Here is a 24,769-nt window from a genome sequence, read left to right as displayed (position 1 = left end):
CAAGAGTCGAACAGTTGTGCGGAAGATTCGCTTCTAGGACGACGTCAACGGCACCGGCGAAGTGCACTAGCCGCGATAGTACGCTTGCGTTGCGCCGTTAACCATCGGAACAGTATAGGTACTGTGCAGTGGAAGATCGTTCTCGGGGAGGCGCGTGTGCTGTGAATCATAATAATATTGGCTTTTCGGTGATTGCCCTTCCCGGGTGGAATACAAACAAGGAGACGATCGAACGATCGATCAACCGAACGGCGGATCGATTGCTCCACTTGAGGAAGTTCGTATAAAGCAACGAGATGGGGGATCATCGTTCTAGTAGTGATCCTAAGGATGCCGTGGCAAGTAAATATCGGGATTTACCGGACGTGGTGTTTTCGTGGTGGTGCTGGCAGCTACTCGGCGTTAGATGATAACGGTGCTAGTGAGAATGTGTTTTTGTTTTCAACCGCTAACCGCTAGTTTTATCATTAAAATATTAGTTGTAAATCTTTGGCGAGTTATTCGAGATAAGGGATGCCACAGGCAACGCGTTGAACCCTTGGATTAAAACTTGGATTAAAACTTCAGTTCAGTTCAGCAGTTGTGTGTTCAGGTCATTGCACCAGAACTTAGCTTGTAAAAGTTTCCTGTGTTTTTGCTTTAAAAAATATACGTAGAGAAAAAAGTTAACTACACCATCCCCAGGGACAGATTATTTATCCTATCTGTATTCTATCTTCTCAAATAAAACTCCTTCTCAAACAAATCAATTACTAATGCAAACTAGTTTTTGTTTGCAAGTAAGATAACTTTAATTTAGCAGGTGTGCCTAAGGCAATTCCTAATATGATAACAAAAGAAAACCCAAAATTGATGAAAATCCGAATTTTTAGTCGAACAATTCTTGCATCAGCGGATCGAAAATTTTAAAATATTCATAACCTCAACGAAATTTGAGAAGCGTTGACCACAGGTTTCCAAAATGGTTTGGTATTGTATCTATACCTAGTTACAACTAGCGGACATCGGTTACGATAAACGGTACGCACTGAACCTTCCGGGACTCGCTTGGTCCTGGATCACTCACGCAGTCCCACAGCTCTTATGAACGACAAGCGTGCTTTTTTGGACTAAGGTGTTATACTTTTTCGGAAGGTTAAATGTTTTCGCCGAGATCTCTGTATTTTTTTCTATTTATTTTCCCGAAGTGGGCATCGCCGAGCGAACCTGATTTTTGGCAAGATTTCAGTAAAAGTGACCTTCAATTGCTGGAGGTGGAGGGTTCGAGTCCCTCCAAGACACGTGGGCTTGTTTTTCGCAAATTTCATATCAATTTGTCCATTTCGAAACATGTGCTATGCGCACAGTCTAGATATTTAACAAAAAAAAAGATTTCGTGCGGCTGAGTTGCCGAAAAATATGCAATTAAATATGTTCGAATAGCTTAAGGCTGAATAGCTAACAAAGGAATTTCTGGAGGCTTCCTTGTCGTTCATGTATGCACAACTTGATTTAAGATGAGTCAGCAAAATTTCCACTCTGAGTGAGTTTATCGATGGTCGAATTTTTTGAATTTGGATGGTCAAAAAAACCACTCTGAAGTAGGGCAGTCGATAGTCGGAATCGCCGTGATTATCGAAATCTTTTGATGTAGATATTTCTATTCATCCAGCATGAAGGATGAGTGACATCATTTTAATTCCGATTCTTTGGTAACTCGAATAGACCTAATTGAAAAGTCAAATTCAAATGGATTTATTTAAGTTATAACCACTTATAACTGAGCTTCGTAGCCATGCGGTCATGTGGTTAGTGTTGTGCTGCACACTTTTTTTTTACCTGGATCTCAGCAATTTGTTGAACTTTTACCGAGATTCGCACAGCCGAGCCCTAGGAAACGTGTTTTTTGCCGAGATTTCTGTCAAAATTGCAGAAAATCAGCAAATTATTTTCCGAAAACCAGCTAACAAACATTATTTTTGACGGGATATCAGTTTTTTTTGCTGCGCAAGCGGCTGTGAGGATTTTGTCGAGCTACAGAAATAAAAACTGCTAAGGATTCCCTTCGGAATCCGCTGAGGATTCCCTTCGGAATCCGCAAAGGATTCCCTTCGGAATCCGCAAAGGATTCCTTCGAATCCGCCATGATTCCCTTCGAATCCGCCAAGGATTCCTCGAATCCGCTGCTATGATTCCTTCGAATCCGCCATGATTCCCTTCGAATCCGCCAAGGATTCCTTCGAATCCACTCAAGGATTCCTTCGAACTGCAAAGGATTTCTTCGAATCCACTGATTTCGAATCCGCTAAGGATTTCTTCGGAATCCGCAAAGATTCCTTCGAATCCGCAAAGGATTCCTTCGAATCCGCAAAGGATTCCCTTCGAATCCGCAAAGGATTCCTTCGGAATCCGCAAAGTTCCCTTCGAATCCGCAAAGGATTCCTTCGAATCCGCAAAGGATTCCCTTCGGAATCCGCATAGGATTCCTTCGAATCTGCAAAGGATTCCTTCGAATCCGCAAAAGGATTCCTTCGAATCCGCAAAGGATTCCCTTCGAATCCGCAAAGGATTCCTTCGAATCCGCAAAGGATTCCCTTCGAATCCGCAAAGGATTCCCTTCGAATCCAAAGGATTCCCTTCGAATTGCAAAGGATTCCTTCGAATCCGCAAAGGATTCCTTCGGAATCCGCAAAGGATTCTTCGAATCCGCAAAGGATTCCTTCGAATCCGCAAAGGATTTCCTTCGAAATCCGCAAAGGATTCCCTTCGAATCCGCCAAGGATTCCCTTCGAATCCGCTAAGGATTCCTTCGAATCCGCTATGATTCCTTCGAATCTGCCATGATTCCTTCGAATCCGCTAAGGATTCCTTCGGAATCCGCTGGCGATTCCCTTCGGAATCCGCTGAGGATTCCTTCGAATCCGCTAAGGATTCCTTCGAATCCGTTAAGGATTCCCTTCGGAATCCGCTAAGGATTCCTTCGAATCCGCTAAGGATTCCTTCGAATCCGCTAAGGATTCCTTCGGAATCCGCTGGCGATTCCCTTCGAATCTGCTATGATTCCCTTCGAATTCGCTAAGGATTCCTTCGAATCCGCTAAGGATTCCTTCGAATCCGCTAAGGATTCCCTTCGGAATCCGCCATGATTCCTTCGAATCCGCTGGGATTCCTTCGAATCCGCTAAGGATTCCTTCGAATCCGCCATGATTCCTTCGGAATCCGCTAAGGATTCCCTTCGAATCCGCTAAGGATTCCTTCGGAATCCGCTATGATTCCTTCGAATCCGCTGAGGATTCCCTTCGAATCCGCCATGATTCCTTCGAATCCGCTAAGGATTCCCTTCGAATCCGCTAAGGATTCCTTCGGAATCCGCCATGATTCCCTTCGGAATCCGCTATGATTCCTTCGGAATCCGCCATGATTCTTCGGAATCCGCTAAGGATTCCCTTCGGAATCCGCCATGATTCCCTTCGGAATCCGCTGGCGATTCCTTCGAATCCGCCATGATTCCTTCGAATCCGCTAAGGATTCCCCTCGGAATCCGCTAAGGATTCCCCTCAGAATCCGCTATGGATTCCCCTCGGAATCCGTTAAGGATTCCCCTCGGAATCCGCTATGATTCCTTCGAATCCGCCATGATTCCCTTCGAATCCGCTGAGGATTCCTTCGGAATCCGCTGAGGATTCCTTCGGAATCCGCATGATTCCCTTCGAATCCGCTAGGATTCCCTTCGAATCCGCTGAGGATTCCCTTCGAATCCGCTAAGGATTCCTTCGGAACTCGCTGAAGTTCCTTCGGAATCCGCTAAGTTCCCTTCGAATCCGCTGATTCCCTTCGGAATCGCTGAGATTCCTTCAGAACTGCTGAGTTCCTTCGGAATCCGCTATGATTCCCTTCGAATCCGCCATGATTCCCTTCGAATCCGCTAATGATTCCCTTCGAATCCGCTAAGATTCCCTTCGAATCCGCTAAGGATTCCTTCGAATCCGCCAAGGATTCCCTTCGAATCCGCCAAGGATTCCTTCGAATCCGCCATGATTCCCTTCGAATCCGCCAAGGATTCCTTCGAATCCGCTAAGGATTCTTCGAATCCGCCAAGGATTCCCTTCGAATCCGCCATGATTCCTTCGAATCCGCCATGATTCCCTTCGGAATCCGCTAAGGATTCCCTTCGAATCCGCCAAGGATTCCTTCGAATCCGCTGGCGATTCCCTTCGGAATCCGCTATGATTCCTTCGAATCCGCCATGATTCCTTCGGAATCCGCTGCCAAGGATTCTTCGAATCCGCTATGATTCCCTTCGGAATCCGCTAAGGATTCCTTCGAATCCGCCATGATTCCCTTCGAACTGCCATGATTCCTTCGAATCCGCCATGATTCCTTCGAATCCGCTAAGGATTCCCTTCGAATCCGCCAAGGATTCCCTTCGGAATCCGCTATGATTCCTTCGAATCCGCTAAGGATTCCTTCGAATCCGCCAAGGATTCCCTTCGAATCTGCCATGATTCCTTCGAATCCGCTAAGGATTCCCTTCGAATCCGCTAAGGATTCCCTTCGAATCCGCTAAGGATTCCTTCGAATCCGCTAAGGATTCCCTTTCGAATCTGCTAAGGATTCCTTCGAATCCGCCATGATTCCCTTCGAATCCGCCATGATTCCTCGGAACTGCCAAGGATTCCCTTCCAATCCGCCATGATTCCCTTCGAATCCGCCATGATTCCCTTCGAATCTGCCAAGGATTCCTTCGGAATCCGCTAGGATTCCTTCGAATCCGCCAAGGATTCCTTCGAATCCGCCAAGGATTCCCTTCGAATCCGCGAATAAGGATTCCTTCGAATCCGCTAAGGATTCCTTCGGAATCCGCCATGATTCCCTTCGAATCCGCCAAGGATTCCCTTCGAATCCGCTATGATTCCCTTCGGAATCCGCTAAGGATTCCCTTCGGAATCCGCTAAGGATTCCCTTCGGAATCCGCTAAGGATTCCCTTCGGAATCCGCTAAGGATTCCCTTCGGAATCCGCTAAGGATTCCCTTCGGAATCCGCTAAGGATTCCCTTCGGAATCCGCTAAGGATTCCCTCGAATCCGCCATGATTCCTTCGAATCCGCCAAGGATTCCCTTCGAATCCGCTAAAGATTCCTTCGGAATCCGCTAAGGATTCCTTCGAATCCGCCATGATTCCTTCGAATCCGCTAAGGATTCCTTCGAATCGCTAAGGATTCCTTCGAATCTGCCATGATTCCTTCGAATCCGCCATGATTCCCTTCGAATCCTGCTAAGGATTCCTTCGAATCCGCTATGATCTCTTCGAATTCGCTAGGATTCTTCGGAATCCGCTAAGGATTCCCTTCGGAATCCGCTAAGGATTCCCTTCGGAACCTCCACGGATTCTACAGGTAATCGTCTCTATGGATTCCGACGGAAATCGTCTTTGTGGATTCCGAAGGGAATCGCTTTTGCGGATTCCGAAGGAAATCACTTGTCCGGATTTCGAAGGGAATCGCCTTTGCGTCCGTAAACAAGAATACGGGTGATTCAATGTAATACACTATGAACTATTTTACGTATAGCTCGTCGCGCAAAGATCTTTGGTAATATAAACACACTTACGAAAACATCTATGATTTTCTCCACAGAGGACCCCAGCTCCGAAAGTCAAGCCATCGAGATCCACCACATCCAGCTGCGACACTATGCCAGCAACGACAACAGCGGCAGTAGCAACGGCGGCAGCAAACTGCAATCCCACAGCTACAACGAAGCGCTGGAGCTGATAGGCACTGGAAAGTTTCACACCTTTCTGCTCTTCATCTGCGGCTTCTGCTTGATGAGTGTCATCAACGAAACCCTGAACATGGGCTTCATCATTTCCGCCGCCGAATGTGACCTGCACCTAACCTTCTCCGACAAGGGAATGCTCAACGGGGCGGCATTCTGCGGAGTGGTGATCAGTTCGCACTTTTGGGGATTTCTGTCCGACACGTGGGGCCGACGGAAGGTGATCCTGTTGGCAACCAGCGTCAGTTTGGCGCTGTCTATCCTGTCCAGTTTTTCGGTGAACGTATGGATGCTCACCGTCACACGGTTCTTGGTCGGGGTGTTGTAAGTGTCACTGGTACGGGAAGGTTGTTTACATCTACAGATTTTCGTCCAATTTCAGTATTTCTGGCAACGCAGCCACAACTTATGCATACTTGGCGGAGTTTCACACGGACAAAACGCGAGCCAACTCGATCTCCTGGGCAGCGATGTTCATGGCCTTCGGGATGATCTATCTACCGTTCCTGGCCTATTTCATCATTCCGCTGGACGGTCAGCTCGAGTTGTATAGCGAGTTACTTGGAATGCGCTACGGATTATGGAGGTTCTATCTGCTGTTGAGTTCATTTACGAGTGTCCTCATCATTTGCGGAATACTTTGCCTACCGGAAAGTGGGAAATTTTTACTAATCATCGGTGAACATGATGGGGTGCTAGATGTTTTGAGACAAATGTACAGATGGAATAAAGGCGAACCTGATTATGTGAGATCCATATTTTAATTCCTGTGTCGGTTCAAGTAAACAAATTCGTTCAATCTTCTCAGATGTTCCCAATCAAATCGATCACATTGGACGCCATCGATGGTGCCTTTGTGGAAAAACGGAACAATGAATTGAACAAGGGCCTACGATACGTCTGGGAGCAAACAGTTCCCCTATTCCGAGCACCTTTGGTTGGTAACACGTTACGAGCGTCTTTTCTCATGTTCGGGCTGTTCATGTCCTCCTCGGGACTGTTCATGTGGATTCCGGACATATTGAACACCTACGTCAACTACCAGGATGCCAAGGTCACCATCTGTGATGTGGTGGAAATAATTCAAAACAATAGAACCCAAATGAAGTGAGTTTCGAATGTTACACTGAGGATGCTTTGTTTCGTACTTTTACAATTCCGATCAACTTCAGTTTACAGGAAATGCATACCAGTTGTCCTGTGAGTATCGACGCATCTATTTTCATGATAACCACTATCATGGGGATCTTGTTCCTGGCCTGTTACATTCTGAACGGAGCTGTTATTAACATTGTTGGAAAGAAGCTGCTGTTAAGTAAGTACCGTCTAGCTTATGATCTGTAGATAACAGAAGACACAACTTTTATTTTATGCGCTACTGGGGATCACTTTTTATTATACGGGATCGTAAATATTCTACAATATGGTTATCTCACATCAGATAATAAAGATTACGTTAATTTAGTACCAGCTTGATAAAGATAAGCTTAATAAAAAAACGCTGTATACTTTATTTCCAGTGATAAATAGTGATGTAAACTTTCACATGAAGATACTATTTATCAAGTGATAAAGCTTGTATGTAGTCTGAATAATGAAAGGAAGATTACACTCGTACGTAGTCAAGGATATTAATTCAAACAGCACTTAAGGATGGTAGATTCGATTATTTCCAAATTAATTTACATTCTTTTTAATGCACCGCAGTAGAGTGGGGCGTCATGGCCATTTTTTCAAATCATTGCTTTTTCGAAACTTTTCTGGGTCCTGGGTGCAGAATTTGATCCCGATTGGTTGCTTCCTAGCTTTCCCAATCGCGTTTGTAGTTTGTATGGAAATTAGGATGGGAAAACGTATTATAACTTAACGGATGCCGATAAACTTTGTTAAAGAAGTCCGTTACTGGATCGCCCTCAATAAAAGTTATAACGCTTCAAAGATTGATTGTTCAAACCATATGCAAAAAATCGTTTATTCTGTCAGCCCTGCGTGGCCCAATAATTTAACTGAGTATTATTTCAAAATTATTGATCTTATGGGGCATTGGAGCTAATGGGAGATATTCGAAATCATTTCACAACGTAAATATTCCTTCAAGAAGGAAGATGTGGTTTGCCCTCTGACAACCATAGGTAGGTTGACCATACAGTTACATGCACGATATAGTTAAAAGCTAGAAATGAAAAGTGATAAGCGAGACGTGAGAAATGAGATGTGAGAAGTGAGAAATAAAAAGCAAGAAGTGAGAAATGAGAAACGAAAAGTTAAAAGTGAGAAATGAGACGTACGAAGTAAGAAGTAAGAAGTGAGTTGTGGGAAGTGAGAAATACGAAGTGAAAAATTTGAAGTGCAAAGTGAGTAGTGAGAAGTGAAAAGTGAAAAGTAAGAAGTGAAAAGATAGAAGTTTCAAGTGATAAGTGAGAAATAAGAAATCAGAAGGGAGATATAAGAAGTTAAAAGTAAGTAGGGAAAAGAGAATAATAAGAAGTGAGAACGGCAAATGCTGAGTAAAGCATACCATTGGTACTTCGCGTACCTGAAGGAATAAAATAGACCCCATCTTGCGGTTCTTAGCCTCTTACCCAGCTACTCCTATCCCTACCTCCTCGTAGTGCTGGCCGGGATACGAGCAACCTTAGGGAAGATCGGGTAAACAATCCCGGTGGGAACTATTTTATTTTTTTCCAAGTTCGTTTATTTGGTAGGCTAAGGCGTGTATAACACTTTACGGAGCCATGGTTCTTTGTGATATATACAATCAATATCATTTTATTATACAGTTAATAAGAGAGGGGAAGGACCCAGCGTACTCGTGGTGACTCGAGGTTAGTTTACAAAGTTTAAGGATGGACGGGGCTTAGGATTTGGGATAAGGAAATTTCAGCTTCTCATCCGGGTATTTGGCGTCAGTGACGATGTGGCGTGTCGTCATGCTCGAGGAATGGTTCGACTGGGAGCATCTTCCGGATGGCAAGAGCTATGGAGCTCTACGGAACAAAAAGGCAGAGACTAAACAAAAAAAACTTTGAAGAAAGAAGAAAAAAAAACAAAATATTAAATTTTGATGTCAGAAGCACAAAGAAAACTATAAATGGCCTGCATATAGACAACATCACGATCTCCCAAAACACCTCGAACTTCCCTGAAGGGTTGTTTACCTCGGGCCACAAGGGTATCCAATAATTGCTCTCTGGAGGCGTCATTTTCCGAGCAGGACCAAACTACGTGATCGATGTCATCCAGTGTTGGTAAAAACTCAAATTCTCAAATCTCATCCACGATTCAAATCAAGCGCGAGGCAAACATCACCCGACTCATGGCCCAGAGAATCGTCCATGATTAGACTCGCGATTTGCATCATTGCGTGATTTTTGCGTGTTCTTCTTCATTAAATTCATCGGAATAACTTCCTTTGCTTAAAACAATGGATAACTAATCCATACGTAAACTAAAAATACACTTCGATTGGGTATTGACACTTTTTGGAGCGAAATCATTTTCTGGCGAATGAGCGAAATGATGCGATTCTGCATGAAAAACTCATCCGCGAAGCTCTAAATGCAGAATCGCAAGCGAGTCAGCTCGCGCATGAGGCTTCAGTGAGAAACATTTGAGCATGATTCTACCAACACTGCTAGTCATTCGACCTAACACTCGCTCTGGCATCCCTTGTGGGACATTTCACCTAGGTTCCCACTGACATACCATGTGAGTCTGACTCACCTCGCTCAACTCAAACATACCATGTGAGACTGATTTGTATGCTTATTCCTTTCGTACCGTGTGAGACTGACTTGGATGCTCACCCACACTCCTCGGCCACGCCTCTGCCATGCTTCGAGGTGACGATCTCGGTTGCCACCCGCTGCGCCAATACCTCTGCATGGGCAGACCATTCACACACGTCGATTGCTGCTCGGCGCGCCAGATTCTCTGCAAGCTGCAGGCAATCTGAGTGGTTGCAGTCGAGACTGCGTTCCACTTCTCCACCGCTTGACACATCCTCTGGATAAGGTTATCCGGAGTTGTGTCCCGGCCGCAAACGTCTAGCATTGCTCTTCTTTCGACGTCGAAACGAGGACATACGAACAGTATGTGTTCTGCAGTTTCGTCAAAACCTGGGCAGTCAGGGCAGACGGGGACCTCCGCGTGCCCAAACCTGTGGTGGTACTGTCGGAAACAGCCATGGCCTGACAGGAATTGTGTCAGATGGAAGTGAACCTTCCCGTGGGGTCTCCCCACCCTGCTTGATATGTTAGGAATCAGCCGGTGGGTCCACCAACCTTTCGAGGAGTTATCCCACTCGCGCTGCCATCTGGCAACCGAAGTCACCCTGGTACGCTCGCGGGCTCCTCTGGTGCCACGTAGCTCAGAACACTCCTCGTCTTCCCGGATGACCAGCCCGACTGGCATCATACTCGCTATCACGCAGGATGCGTCGTGCGATACCGTGCGGTAGGCCGATATCACCCTGAGACACATCAAGCGGTAGGTGCTCTCCAGTTTCTGCAGGTAACTGGTTACCCCCAGTGCTTTTGTCCAGGACGGGCCACCGTACCTAAGGATAGATGCGGCAACACCTGCCAGTAGCCTACGTCTACTGGCGCACACCTTGGAGCTGTTGGACATCATCCTCGATAATGCCACCACAGTAGGGCCCTCCTTAGTCGTGCGGTAAGACGCGCGGCTACAAAGCAAAATGGTAACTTGGCTTAGAAACCTCGCAGTTAATAACTGTGGAAGTGCTTAATGAACACTAAGCTGCGAGGCGGCAATGTCCCAGTGGGGGATGTAATGCCAACGAAGAAGAGAAGAAGAAGCCACCACAGCAGTCGAAGCCTTCTTGCACGCATATTCGACATGGCTACCGAAGGTAAGCTTGTTGTCTATGATGACCCCAAGAATCTTCAGACTCCGCTTTGAAGTGATCGCGACGTCTCCCACGTTTTTTTTTTTTTTTTTTTACAAGGGTTAAAGGCCATCAAAAATCTGCGCGACAGACACCTCGAGCACACACACTATGCTCGAAGGCGAACAGGGATGGGCTCCTCCCGACCTGCTAAAAATGTGCCTCCCGGATAAACCGGGTCCCTTTCCTCCTTGCCTCGATCCCCCCGGGACCACTGGATGCTGCGACTACTTCGGGGGGGGCTGTGCTCATGCACTTCTTCTAAAATTCCGGCCCCTAGCTTAGGCTAGTTCGCCGACTGGCTTGCTGAGATCCACTGCTACATTGTCTCGATCCTCGGCGGTCGTGCCGCAAACTTCCTCACTCGAATCCTCCTGACTTCCCCGGCGTCGAGGGTGGTCCACCAGTTCCGGTGAAGGAAACTTCCGCACTGATGGTGCCCCAACTACCGGCGGCTATCGCAGGGGACGCTTTCGCGCATTGCGCCGACTTCTGTCTTCGGGTTGCAGAGGTGGTCCGACAGTTCCGGTGGTGGATAACGTCCGCACTGGCGGTGCCATACATACCCGAAGCACTTCTTTCTTCTTTCTTCAGCAGGTTGACTGATCGAGTGCCGAAGTCGGTCCGACGATTCCGGTTGGCAGAAAACTTCCGGTTCACCGGCGCTCCCACGACCCGAGGCCAACACTGCTCACTATGCTGGATTTTCCTCCGAGCCGACGCTTGTTTGCTGGTCCCTTCTCCATCTACGCTGCAGCTCTGACAATATTTGCCCTCACGACTCTGCTTACCACATTCCACGTATCTTCATCGTGACACATCTGCTCTGCGATGTTGTCCACGCTTAGGGCAGGCATTCCTCTACGTGCTTCCGCAAACCTCGGACAATCGAATAACACGTGCTCTGGAGTCTCCTCTACGTTGATACACGCCGGGCAGAATGGCGATGACGCATGGCCACATCGGTGCAGATATTGGCGGAAACAACCGTGTCCGGATAGGAACTGAGTGAGGTGAAAGTTCACCTCTCCATGCTCCCTGTTCACCCACGTCGACACATTGGGGATGAGCCGGTGGGTCCACCTTCCGTTGTCTGCATTGTCCCACTCCTGCTGCCACTTCACCATTGAGTCCAGTCTCATCGTCTCCCTCACATTTCTGGTACCTCTCCGTTGGTATCACTCGATATCCTCTGCTAAGGTTATGCAGATTGGAATCATCCATGCGATAACGCAAACTGCCTCTGACGAAATGGTTCGGTACGCACTCGCCACTCGAATGGCCATTAGACGAAACACGCTATTCAACTTCCTGCGATTACGTTTCGTCTTGAGCGCAGCTCCCCAGGCTGGAACGCCGTACCTAAGTATTGAGGATGATACGGTCGCCAGAAGACGCCTACAGCTGCCTCTCGGTCCGCCAACGTTCGGCATGATCCTAGCAAGCGCACTGACCATCTTTGCCGCCTTCTCGCAGGAATAGTCGACATGGGTGTTGAAATTCAAACGGTCGTCGATCATCACTCCTAGATGTCTCAAAGCCCGCACGGACGGTATGTCGTGCTCTTCGACGATAATCTGCATTCGCTGTATGATTCGGCAGTTGCTGACCAGCATCACTTCTGTTTTGTGGTGAGCAAGCTGCAGCTTGACTCCATTCATCCAGTTTTCAACTGTGTCGGTCGTCTCCGCCACCAGCATTTCTACCTCTTCCAGCGATTCTCCGTTTAACACGAATGCGAATATCTTCACGCCTTTGGGCAACTTCAGCTTTAGCACCCCGTTGTACATAACGCTCCAAAGCATTGGGTCGAGTATGGTGCCTTGCGGAACACCCGCCGTAACCCTAACCGACTTCTGCCCGAATTCGTATCGTAGACCAGAATCCGGTTTTGGAAGTAGCTCAAGGACTCTACACAAATAGCAATGGACCCGCATTCCATGCAACGCTACGGCGATGGCCTCCCAGCTGGCACTGTTGAACGCGTTTTTAACGTCAATCGTTACTACGGCGCAGAACCGATTGCCGCACTTCTTTTTCTTGAATGCTTTCTCTGAAACTTCAACGACCGCCTTAATTGCATCCACCGTCGATCTGCCTTTTCGGAATCCGAACTGCTTCTCCGATAAGCCGATCTTACCCTCCGTGAACTGCGTCAGCCTTTTAAGGATAATCCTTTCCAGAAGCTTCCCCAGTGTATCCAGCAGGCATATAGGCCTATACGATGCTGAACTCCTCAACGGTTTTCTTAGTTTTGGCAGCAACACCAGTTTCTGAATCTTCCACTTATTCGGAAAGTAACCATCTGCTAGGCATTTCTGCAGCACCATCCTGAACAAATCTGGAAACGCCAGTATCGCAGTTTTTAAAGCCACGTTTGGAATTCCATCCGGACCCGGAGCTTTCTTCTTCTTCAGACCCTTCGCCACTGATGACAGCTCGTCGTTGGAGACTTGCATACCTGCAATGGTGACACGGTCTTCATCTTCGTACGGTGCAGGCGGCCACATCGTAGAATCATGTTGCGGGAAAAGACCGTCCACGATGATCTTCAGCTTGTCCGGACACATCTCCGCTGGCGTCGCTGGACCCTTGATTTTCGTTATTGCCACCCGATAAGCATTGCCCTGAAGGATCAGCGTCAGCTTCTTGGCACAACTGCTTGACGCAGTTGGACTTGCTGACTTTGATCTCCCGTTTGAAAGCCGCTCTAGCTTCCCGGAAAACTATCTTACGTTCTTCTCTTACCGTTTCAGACCTTGCCCTCTGAAAACGTCTCCTGGCCCTGAGACAGGCAGCACGAAGATTGGCAAGAGATTCGTTCCACCAGTAATTTGGGCGTCGGCTGTCTAATGGCTCCAGTTTTCTTGGCATCGACGCATCGCAAGCCCTCGCTAACGTTTCCGTCAGTTCATCTGCTTCCAGATTTATTGCGCCGCTGTCAACTCGAAGTGCTTCGATGAAAAGCTCCTTGTCAAAGTCCTTCGTTTTCCATCTTCGCCCGGTAGTCCTTATCCCTCTCCGCGTCGTCGGTAGCCGTGTTCCAACACTATACCGGATAGCTTGGTGATCACTATGAGTGTAGTCCTCACAAACTCTCCAGTTCATGTTTCTCACCAGCGACGGGCTGCAAAACGTCACGTCAATGATGGACTCCCTGCTGTCTCTGCGAAATGTACTAACGGTACCTTCGTTGCACAGTCTGACTTCCAGCTTTGCAAGCGCCTCCAGCAAACTGTAACCTGTGGCGTTGGTCAGCCAGCTTCCCCAATCCACTGCCCAAGCATTGAAGTCGCCTCCGATGATTGCGGGTTTAAGGCCGATCAGCTTCTCCGTGAGTGCATCCAGCATCCTGTTATACTGCTCTAAAGTCCACCGTGGGGTGCGTAGCAGCTACACACGAAGATCCTGTTGATTTTGGCGACAACAAAACCTTCGTTAGAGCTGTCTACCACCTCTTGGATAGGGAATCTGCCCATTACTTGGATAGCCGCAATCCCTGTAGCATCCGCCACCAAGTTGCCGTTGTCAGAAAGGATCCGACACGGCTCAGCAATAATTGACACGTCGCACATTGCTTATGTTGTCGACTGCCACAGCAGCTGCTGTGCGGTGTCGCAATGATTGAGATTTAACTGGAGGATCTCCATTAATCTCGGCCCGCCATCGCATTTTTGTATGCAGGGCATTGAAGCCACCCGTCGTATGGTCGTTTCCGTCCTCCGGTTTGCAGAGCAGGCATCGCGGTTGCTTCGTACAGTCCCTAGCAACGTGTCCTTCTTCGCCACATTTTCTACATAGACCGGATCTATCCGGACCTTTGCAGTTTCGCGCCTGGTGTCCAAACGCCATGCATTTGAAGCATCTCTCCATCTCTTTGGTGACCCGCGGAGTGAGTCTCAACGGGCACACCGACCATCCGACTTTCACCTTGCCCACCTCCACCATTTTGTTGGCAGCAACTGCTGGTAATCGTATCGCTGCTACTTGTGTACCACCGTACGCTTTCCTAAGCCGGATCGTCATCTGCACCTCACTCAGCATACATTGTGAGACAAGAGCCTCCATCAGTTCGTCTTCCGACGTAATCTCGTCCAGGTCTCTGCACTCGACTACTGCTTCCTGTGTAAGAGCTCTTACGTTTGCTTCACTGCCCAAGGAATTGGCAACGAGCTCCCGGAAGGCCGAGCTTTTGATTGTTGGATCTTTCTTCAGCTCGCACAGCAACTCCCCTTCTGGGTACGCCTAGTCCTCACTACTTTCTCTCCCAGGTCCTTGAGATCCTAGTTTTCTCGGACTTCCCTTAGGATTGCTGCATACGTCGTCGTGTCGCTCACTTCGAGGATGAGGGCGTCGCCCTTAAACCTCTCCTGACAAGATCGTCGTTTTTCTTCTTCTTCTGTTCCTTCTTCTTTCCACAGTCACCTTCTGCTTCTTCCTTTCTCTCGCTGGCTTTCTACGGTTTGCCATTCACCGTTCTTGGCGCCATCCTTTAGTACGTTAGCACAATCGTCCACGTTCCGCTGCTTCTTCGGGACTTCCTGCTCCCCTGGCGAGTCCCTGCTTCGCTTCTCCGTGCGAGAGTATTTTTGGATGCTCATTGGTGTCTGCTGTGTGTCTGCTGCATGCTCCGCTCCCTCTCTCAGCGTTTTTTCAGCTGCGTCAGCTCTTTTTTGAGCGCGTTCTGTTCGTGCTCGGCAGCTTTAACGGCGGATTTGATGCTCGTCACTAGAACCTTTATCTTAGTGTGGACATTGTGTTTGTCCTTCACGAAGTCATAAAGCTCGTTGACTCGCTTCCGCACTTCCATCAGGTTGGACCTCCCAAGTTGTAGTTCCTCCTGAATAACACTACTTGCCGATTTTGGTGTGGACACCCTATTCTCGGGTCCTAGCTCCTGTTGGCCTGCCTGGTTCTCAGAAGTCTTGGCCAAACTGCTGGTACTTGCTACTGCTGCCTGCGCCATCACTGGAGATCGCTGAAGCTTCCCACTCTTTGCGAAAACAATCGCTCCGCCTGCTCCTTCGTCGTTGATTTTTGTATTCGTTTCCATGTTAAAAGGGTCCCCTCCGGGCCGTTATCTCTACCCGTTGTAGATAGTCGCCTTTGTGATCCCATGGGTGCCTTTGTAAACAGTGAGGTCCATGCAGGGTTGACTCGGTGCCTTATAGCACCGTGTTCAGAGCCGGATCGACGTAGATCAGGAATGTTACATCTGAACCTACTACCCACCAGTCTAGGTGACAGGTGTTGAGCGTTACCGGAGGCCTGCCAGGTTGTTTACCGGGACGGAGGCAGTCGAACCATTAGCCTGCCTGCCATTTCAAAAGATGTCACTCTTTTTTACTCAGGAAACAGAATAGCTCGACTGTCAGCCCATATACGCCTAATCCTATCCAAAAACCGAGAATCGTCCAATGTCGTTTGCCGTGACCAGTATACCATAATCAGGATCTTACTGGTATGAATCCTGATGTGCCAGTTGGCACTCCTCTTGGGCTTGCCTTTTCGACGTCTCCCACGTGTACAACTGCATGTTGTGCCGACTTACGGTTGCTGACGATAACCACCTCCGTCTTATGTTGAGCGAGCTCAAGGCCTCTCGCACTCATCCAGTCCGCCACAGTGCTGATCGCGTGTTCTGCGGTTAGTTCTACTTCGGGGATTGACTCCCCGTAGACCTCTAGGGTTACATCGTCAGCAAAGCCGACGATCTTCACACCAGGTGGGAACTTTAGCTTCAGAACCCCGTCATACATCAGGTTCCATAGTACCGGGCCCAGGATTGACCCTTGCGGGACTCCTGCGGTAATGGGAACACTTTTCTGACCGGCATCGGTCTTGTATAGCAGCACACGGTCCTGGAAGTAGCTTTCAAAGATCCGGTACAGTCCCACCGGCAGGCTAAGCCGGTGTAACGAGAGCGCGATGGCATCCCAGCTTGCGCTGTTGAATGCGTTCTTCACGTCCAGTGTCACCAACGCACAGTATCGAATTCCTCGCCTTTTCCATTGGATCGCTACCTCTGCAGTCTTGAGGACTGAATTGATAGCGTCCACCGTAGACTTACCCTTCCGAAAACCAAACTGATTACTCGACAGGCCATCCGTACCCTCTGCGTACGGGGTGAGCCTGTTGAGGATGATCCTCTCGAGCAGTTTACCCATCGTGTCGTGATCAGGCAAATTGGTCTGTACGCCAATGGGTCGCCCGGAGGCTTCCCGGACTTCGGCAGCAGTGCCAACTTCTGCCTTTTCCATCTCTCAGGGAAACGACACTTATCCAGGCATCTCTGCATAGCTAGCCTGAACATGTTCGGGTTCGCTATGATCACTGCCTTGAGTGCACTGTTTGGAACTCCATCGGGGCCTGGAGCTTTTTTCATCGCAAGGGTGTTAGCCACTGCGAGTAACTCTTCGTTCGTCACCGGAGCCACCATTTCGGCCACACTCCCAGCGCCTTGCAGCGCAGGAGGAGTCCAGGGACTTGTGGCTCGGGACGAGAAGAGTACTTCGATAATCCTCGCCAACCGGTCCGGTGACCGTTCGGGGGGTGTAGAGCCCCCTTTGGTCTTGGCCACCACGATCCTATAGGCGTCACCCACGGATTCGCATTGGCACCCTCGCACAGGTTGTCGAAGCACGCTCTCTTGCTGCTCTTAATGGCCTTGTTAAGGGCCAGTCTCGCAGCTCGAAACACTTCCCGGCGGACCGCTCTTTCCTCCTCGGTGCGGGCTCGTTGCGTCCTACGTCTAGCCTTGAGGCAGGCTGATCGTAGGGCTGCAGTTTCGGCACTCCACCAGTATACCGGGCGTCTGCCATTTCTTGGCAGGGCTTTCCTCGGCATAGTAGCATCGCACGCGCGTGATAGGACAGCTATCAGCGCATCCCCGCTTAGACTGTCGGTGTTGGCCTCCTGTGGCCGCTGTCGAAGTGATTGGACTTCCACCCACGGACCTGATAAGGATCACCCGTCCTCGGACGGTGCACACCATAGTTGATCTTGAAGCGAATTGCTAGGTGATCATTATGGATGTAGCCCTCGTCTACCCTCCAGTCCCGGTCAGAGACCAGACCGGGGCTGTCAAACGTTACATCTATCCATGACTCGGCCCCATTCCTACGAAATGTGCTACTGGCTCCGTCATTGACAAGCACTTCGTCGAGTTTTGCAAGTGCCTCGAGTAACGCTTGTCCCCTCTGATTGGTGCAGCGGCTGACCCATTCCACTGCCCAAGCATTAAAATCTCCCGCTATAACGAACGGGCTCCGACCTACTAGGTCGGACGATAGCCTGTCGATCATCTGGTTGAACTGTTCCATTGGCCACCTTGGTGGGGCGTAGCAGCTACAATAGAACACCCCATTGATCTTGGCTATCGCGACACCCTCCGCGGAGGAGTGTACAACCTCTTGAACCGGGTACCTTCCCGTTGTGCAGATTGCCACCGACCCAGACCCGTCCGCCACCTAGTTGCCGTTGTCGGCAGGGACGTTGTACGGGTCGGACAGGAGGGCGACATCGGTCCTCGACTCCGAGACCGCCTGCCACAGCAGTTGCTGGGCAGGTGCACAGTGGTTACTTGCACGGCTTTTTCCGATTGGCTTCTCCGAAGGAACACGCAGGCCAGCCCTTCCGGGCCTGCTTCTTACTGGCGCAGATAAGGCACCTAGGTGCCTTGTCGCATTCCTGCGCCTTGTGTCCCTCCTCGCCGCAGCGACGGCACATCTTGCTTCGGTCTGGGCCCTTCCCGAGCAACACAAGTCAGACAAAAGTTGTTGCAGCAACTTGAATATGACTAAATCTGGTCATTTATGAGTTGCAGTAACCTATGTGAAGGCCTATGGTGTCAGGCCCTGCAAGCCAGCCTTTAAAAAATCTTAAGCAACGAACAATCAACAAGAGAGTACGGACCGGAACCATCGGCGAAGACCACTGCGACGAAAAGGGACTAGCGATTGGAAACTCGGTTCGTGGAACTGCAAATCTCTCAACTTCATCGGGAGCACACGCATACTCGCCGATGTGCTCAAGGACCGTGGATTCGGCATCGTAGCGCTGCAGGAGGTTTGTTGAAGGGATCAATGGTGCGAACGTTTAGAGGTAATCATACCATCTACCAGAGCTGCGGCAACACACATGAGCTGGGAACAGCTTTCATAGTGATGGGCGATATGCAAAGGCGCGTGATCGGGTGGTGGCCGATCAATGAAAGAATGTGCAGGTTGAGGATCAAAGGCCGGTTCTTCAACTTCAGCATAATCAACGTCCATAGCCCACACTCCGGAAGCACTGATGATGATAAGGACGCATTCTACGCGCAGCTGGAACGTGAGTACGACAGCTGCCCAAGCCACGACGTCAAAATCATCATAGGAGATTTGAACGCTCAGGTTGGCCAAGAGGAGGAGTTTAGACCGACTATTGAAAGTTCAGCGCTCACCGGCTGACGAACGAAAACGGCCTACGACTAATTGATTTCGCCGCCTCCAAGAATATGGCCATTCGTAGCACCTACTTCCAACACAGCCTCCCGTATCGGTACACCTGGAGATCACCACTGCAGACAGAATCACAAATCGACCACGTTCTGATTGATGGACGGCACTTCTCCGACATTATCGACGTCAGGACATATCGTGGCGCTAACATCGACTCTGACCACTATCTGGTGATGGTTAAACTGCGCCCAAAACTATCCGTCATCAACAATGTTCGGTACCGACGACCGCCGCGGTACGACCTAGAGCGACTGAAGCAACCTGATGTCGCCACTGCATACGCGCAGCATCTCAAGGCCGCGGTGCCGGAAGAGGGTGACCACGATGGGGCCCCTCTTGAGGACTGCTGGAGTACAGTTAAAGCAGCCATTAACGACGCAGCGGGGAACAACGTCGGGTATATGGGTCGAAGTCGACGGAACGATTGGTTCGACGAAGAGTGCAGACAGATTCTGGAGGAGAAGGACGCAGCGCGGGCGGTCGCGCTGCAGCAAGGTACCCGGCAGAATGTGGAACGTTATAGACGGAAGCGGAGACAGCAGACCCGCCTTTTTCAGGAGAAGAAACGCCGCCTGGAAGAAGCGGAGTGCGAGGAGATGGAACAGCTGTGCCGTTCTCAAGATACACGCAAGTTCTATCAGAAGCTCAACGCATCCCGCAAAGGCTTCGTGCCGCGAGCCGAAATGTGCCGGGATAAGGATGGGAGCATCTTGACGGACGAACGTGTGGTGATCGAAAGGTGGAAGCAGCACTACGAGGAACATCTGAATGGCGCTGAGAGTACAGGCAGTGAAAGTCAAGGCAGCGGAGGAGATGACTACGTCAGTTCAGCGGACGATGGAAGCCAACCAGCCCCCACCTTGAGGGAAGTTAAGGATGCCATTCAACAGCTAAAGACCAATAAAGCAGCTGGTAAGGATGGTATCGGAGCTGAGCTCATCAAGATGGGCCCGGAAAAGCTGGCCACTTGCCTGCACAAACTGATAGTCAGAATCTGGGAAACCGAACAGCTACCGGAGGAGTGGAAGGAAGGGGTTATATGCCCCATCTACAAGAAAGGCGACAAACTGGAGTGTGAGAACTTTCGAGCGATCACCATCCTTAATGCCGCCTACAAAGTGATATCCCAGATCATCTTCCGTCGTCTGTCACCATTAGTGAACGAGTTCGTGGGAAGTTATCAAGCCGGCTTCGTTGACGGCCGCTCGACAACGGACCAGATCTTTACTGTACGGCAAATCCTTCAAAATGCCGTGAATACCAGGGTCCCAACGCACCATCTGTTCGTTGATTTCAAGGCGGCATACGACAGTATAGACCGCGTAGAGCTATGAAAAATTATGGACGAGAACAGCTTCCCTGGGAAGCTTACCAGACTGATCAAAGCAACGGTGGATGGTGTGCAAAACTGTGTGAAGATTTCGGGCGAACACTCCAGTTCATTTGAATCGCGCCGGGGACTAAGACAAGGTGATGGACTGCCGTGCCTATTGTTCAACATTGCGCTAGAAGGTGTCATACGGAGAGCCGGGTGTAACAGCCGGGGTACGATTTTCAACAGATCCAGTCAATTTATTTGCTTCGCGGATGACATGGACATTGTCGGCCGAACATTTGCAAAGGTGGCAGAACTGTACACCCGCCTGAAACGTGAAGCAACAAAAGTTGGACTGGTGGTGAATGCGTCAAAGACAAAGTACATGCTTGTGGGCGGAACCGAGCGCGACAGGGCCCGCCTGGGAAGCAGTGTTACGATAGACGGGGATACCTTCGAGGTGGTCGAGGAATTCGTCTACCTCGGATCCTTGCTAACGGCTGACAACAACGTTAGTCGTGAAATACGAAGGCGCATCATCTGTGGAAGTCGGGCCTACTACGGGCTCCAGAAGAAACTGCGGTCGAAAAGATTCGCCACCGCACCAAATGTGTCATGTACAAGACGTTAATAAGACCGGTAGTCCTCTACGGACATGAAATATGGACTCTGCTCGAGGAGGACTTGCAAGCACTCGGAGTATTCGAGACGGTGCTTAGGACCATCTTTGGCGGTGTGCAAGAAGACGGTGTGTGGCGGCGAAGAATGAACCATGAGCTCGCCCAACCTCTACGGCGAACCCAGTATCCAGAAGGTAGCTAAAGCCGGAAGGGTACGATGGGCAGGACATGTTGCAAGAATGCCGGACAGCAACCCTGCAAAGATGGTGTTCGCTTCCGATCCGGCAGGTACGAGACGGCGTGGAGCGCAGCGAGCGAGATGGGCAGACCAGGTGCAGAATGACTTGGCGAGCGTGGGGCGTATCCGAGGATGGAGAGATGCGGCCTCGAACCGTGCATTGTGGCGTCAAATTGTTGATTCAGTGTTATCTGTTTAGATGTTAACTAAATAAATGAATGAACCTATGTGAAATATATGTGCTGCTAGAGTTGCAGTCATAAGACTTGTTCCCGGACTCAAGGCACCGGTAGCACCTGTCCACTGAAGGTGGCTGGAGCACGCTTACTGGGCATACTGACCTGCCGATCTTCAGCTTCCTTTTCTCAGTGACCTTTTTGGCGTCAGTCCTCCTTGCAAGCACTCGGAGTATTCGAGAGACGGCGAAGAATAAACCACGAGCTTGCCCAGCTCTACGGCGAACCCAGAAGGTAGCTAAAGCCGGAAGGGTGCGATGGGCAGGGCATGTTGCAAAAATGCCGGACAGCAACCCTGAAAAGATGGTGTTAGCTTCCGATCCGGCAGGTACGAGACGGCGTGGAGCGCAGCGAGCGAGGTGGGCAGACCAGGTGCAAAACGACTTGGCGAGCGTGGGGCGTATTCGAGATGCGGCCTCGAACCGTGTATTGTGGCGTCAAATTGTTGATTCAGTGTTATCTATTTAGATGTAGACTAAATAAATGAATAAATGAAGTAGTAAGAGAATCTTATGCTTTTAGGCACCCTTATAACTTAAAAAAAATCCTTCACCACAAAAGTATTATTAATCCCATTGCATTAATGAATGATTAACTTCGTTTGTACTTTCATTAAAACTGATCCCCATTTCAGCCTAAACCAACATCAACAAGGCCGTTCAGGTAGACAGACCGAACCATTAAAATATCTGGAGCATCGACCATTCGACATTTTTCTTTCCACCTGGTTGCGTTTTGTTGAAAATGTTTCCCTCGCCACGAAAATCTCCAACTCATTTGATTTCCTATAACATTATTTCGCTTCTTTCTCCCCATCCTATCACCCTAACAGATATTTGGTACGTGGCGTGTGGCGCGTGCGGCGTCGCCGCGCTGTGGACTTCCGATTTCTACCTGACGCTGCTGGTGATCGTGGTTTTCCTCGCCGTTGGTTGCTGCGGATCGGTGCTCAGCGCCATATCGGTTGATCTATTTCCAACTAATTATCGGTGAGTATTGACGACGACGACGACGACTCGGCGATGCGATCGCGGCACGCTGCTGCACTGCATCGGTTTGGGTGCACGTCATTACAATCATCCGGCAGAGACGACCATCATCATCACTTTACCGTCGACGGTTACCGCCGGGGCTAAATACGATCCATTTGGGCGATAGAAGTGATGGGGAAAGAATCGGATTGATTTGTTCATTGAAGTCGGTACAGTGGAAAAACACACAATTTTAAAACGAGCGATATCGGATTTATACGGGAGAAAGCGAGTCGGCTTCCTATCTGCCGTATCGCATTAGATCTCTGGCAAGCCGCGACCACCACGGTGTATGCAATGCTAGCGTACATGTGGTGCTTGCTAAGAGGGATTTGAAATGCGCGCACCACCTGTAAACAAATGCGGAAGTGCCCTACTTTCGCGCCAGCAAGGTAGATGAGTGTGGCAACCGAAAATTAGAAATCATGAGCAGCTTGATTGGTGGATATTCAACGGAAATGTAGTGAGCGCTTTCAATTATCTACTGGCGAATGTGGACGATCGTGATAAACGTTTTATAATATGATGTAGAGTTTACGGCAAAGGCCAATTGCCGCTTATTTTGAGTCTTATCTCCTTTATTTATTCCAACGTTGATTATCTAGGAACAAATGAAAGCAAATAAAACGAAAAGATCAGTAGGGCGATAGGCTGTTAGTGTTTATCTTTGCGAACTGAACGAAATTTATACGAATGAGTCGGAAGAAGGCAAATCTAATTAAATAATGAGATAGATATATAACTTTTGCGTGAACGTTATTTTACAATGAGATAGAAATGCAAAAGTATAGATTTGATAGTTCCGTTAGGATACGGCAGGCATGAAGAATTCATATAGAAGTCCTCTCAATATTCATCACTATCAAATAAGGCTAAACGCCTCCCAATATACCGAAAGCCCACCAGGCGTATCGCTTTCGCGCTTTCTCCGCGCACCACCAACGATAGACAAATGTTCATCCCTTTCAACATCGCACCATCCATCCATCCACCATAACAATTATGAGATTAATCATTTATTCGTTACTCCCTCTCCACAACCCCAATGCTGCTGCCTGGACCGACGCCTGTGCTATGGCGGAACCGACCGACTGATCTCGGAACATAACGAAAATGCAAACATCCGAATTAATGCAACGCGACTGCGTGCATCGCCGCCCGTGGAAATACACGCGTCCGAACTAACCCGCCGAAATCCAACGGTTTTTTCCTCGTTGGTGCTTCCAATCAAAACTGAAATGCATTGACCATTGCGTGTGCGCGCGCTCGGCTCGGCTCATGTGGGGTTTTACCGGTGTGGCGCTCCGGTTATGCTCCGGATGGATGCGGTTTGCTGGAATTAGGGCAATGGCGCTCTGTCTGATACGATGACCGGCTCGGAGCGATGATCGCAGCAACGTGGTATTTCTGCTCACCCACAACTGCGAAATGATCTTCACCCTGCTCGGGGCTGCTGATAGGTGAGTTCTGATTTAATTTGTACCAATGGGTTCGATATTTATGCTTTTTATACAGTGTAACAAGCGCGTGTCATCATCATCAATAGACAGACGCTGTCATCAATGAAAAGTAGTATGAAAAAAATTTTGCCCGGGACATCCTGGCTACGATTTGGCATGGCTAAACTAGCATGTTAGTAGCCTGTTTTATAATTTTGTAATAGAGCCCTCAACACATGTGTCTTGCAAGAATTTAGATAAATAATTCATCAAGTTGCTTTAGAATTCTCATTATCAGCCTGAATCTAAATGGTCGATCTATAGATCTCTAACTTTCATTTATTAAGCGTCTAAAAATTGTATTACTTTCTTTTTCCCAAGAAAATTTGACTCAATTTTCACCAAAAGCGGGACACCACTTAAAAAATGAATAATTTTGTTTTCGATTTTGAACTGGCTGCTAACGTTGACGCAATGGCTTTATCGAACGTTCTTCATCAGTTAAATTCGTGCTGCTCATGTGCAGGTTCACATTGTGTGTGCATCAGTACACCCAACTAAAGTCACTAGATATGAAGTCTGGCAGGGTAAGCGTGAGATTTTCCAATAGAAAAATCTTGTTAGATTTTCGCCCTTGAAAAGTTCAAGCTCTTACACGACTATTAGCTTTTATAAGTTGCTTTCACAAAGCAAAAACACTTTTCCACATTTTATTCGCGAAAA

At 48.9% G+C, this 24,769-nt stretch overlaps 1 protein-coding gene across 1 annotated transcript; it reads left to right on the top strand.

The window, feature by feature from the left end:
• Positions 1-23,978, top strand: LOC134207039 (synaptic vesicle glycoprotein 2C-like). Its single transcript, XM_062682772.1, has 7 exons — positions 1-421; positions 5,616-6,081; positions 6,140-6,503; positions 6,566-6,864; positions 6,930-7,072; positions 22,409-22,565; positions 23,951-23,978. Exons 1-7 carry the CDS (start codon positions 331-333, stop codon positions 23,976-23,978), a joined length of 1,548 nt encoding a protein of 515 aa, XP_062538756.1. The 5' UTR covers positions 1-330.
• Positions 23,979-24,769: the final 791 nt, after the last annotated feature.

Source organism: Armigeres subalbatus, chromosome 1 (genome assembly GCF_024139115.2).
Source record: "Armigeres subalbatus isolate Guangzhou_Male chromosome 1, GZ_Asu_2, whole genome shotgun sequence".
In the NCBI taxonomy this organism is placed as follows: domain Eukaryota; kingdom Metazoa; phylum Arthropoda; class Insecta; order Diptera; family Culicidae; genus Armigeres; species Armigeres subalbatus.
Note: the sequence above shows the minus strand (reverse complement) of the source record. Positions and strands in the feature narration are given on the sequence as shown.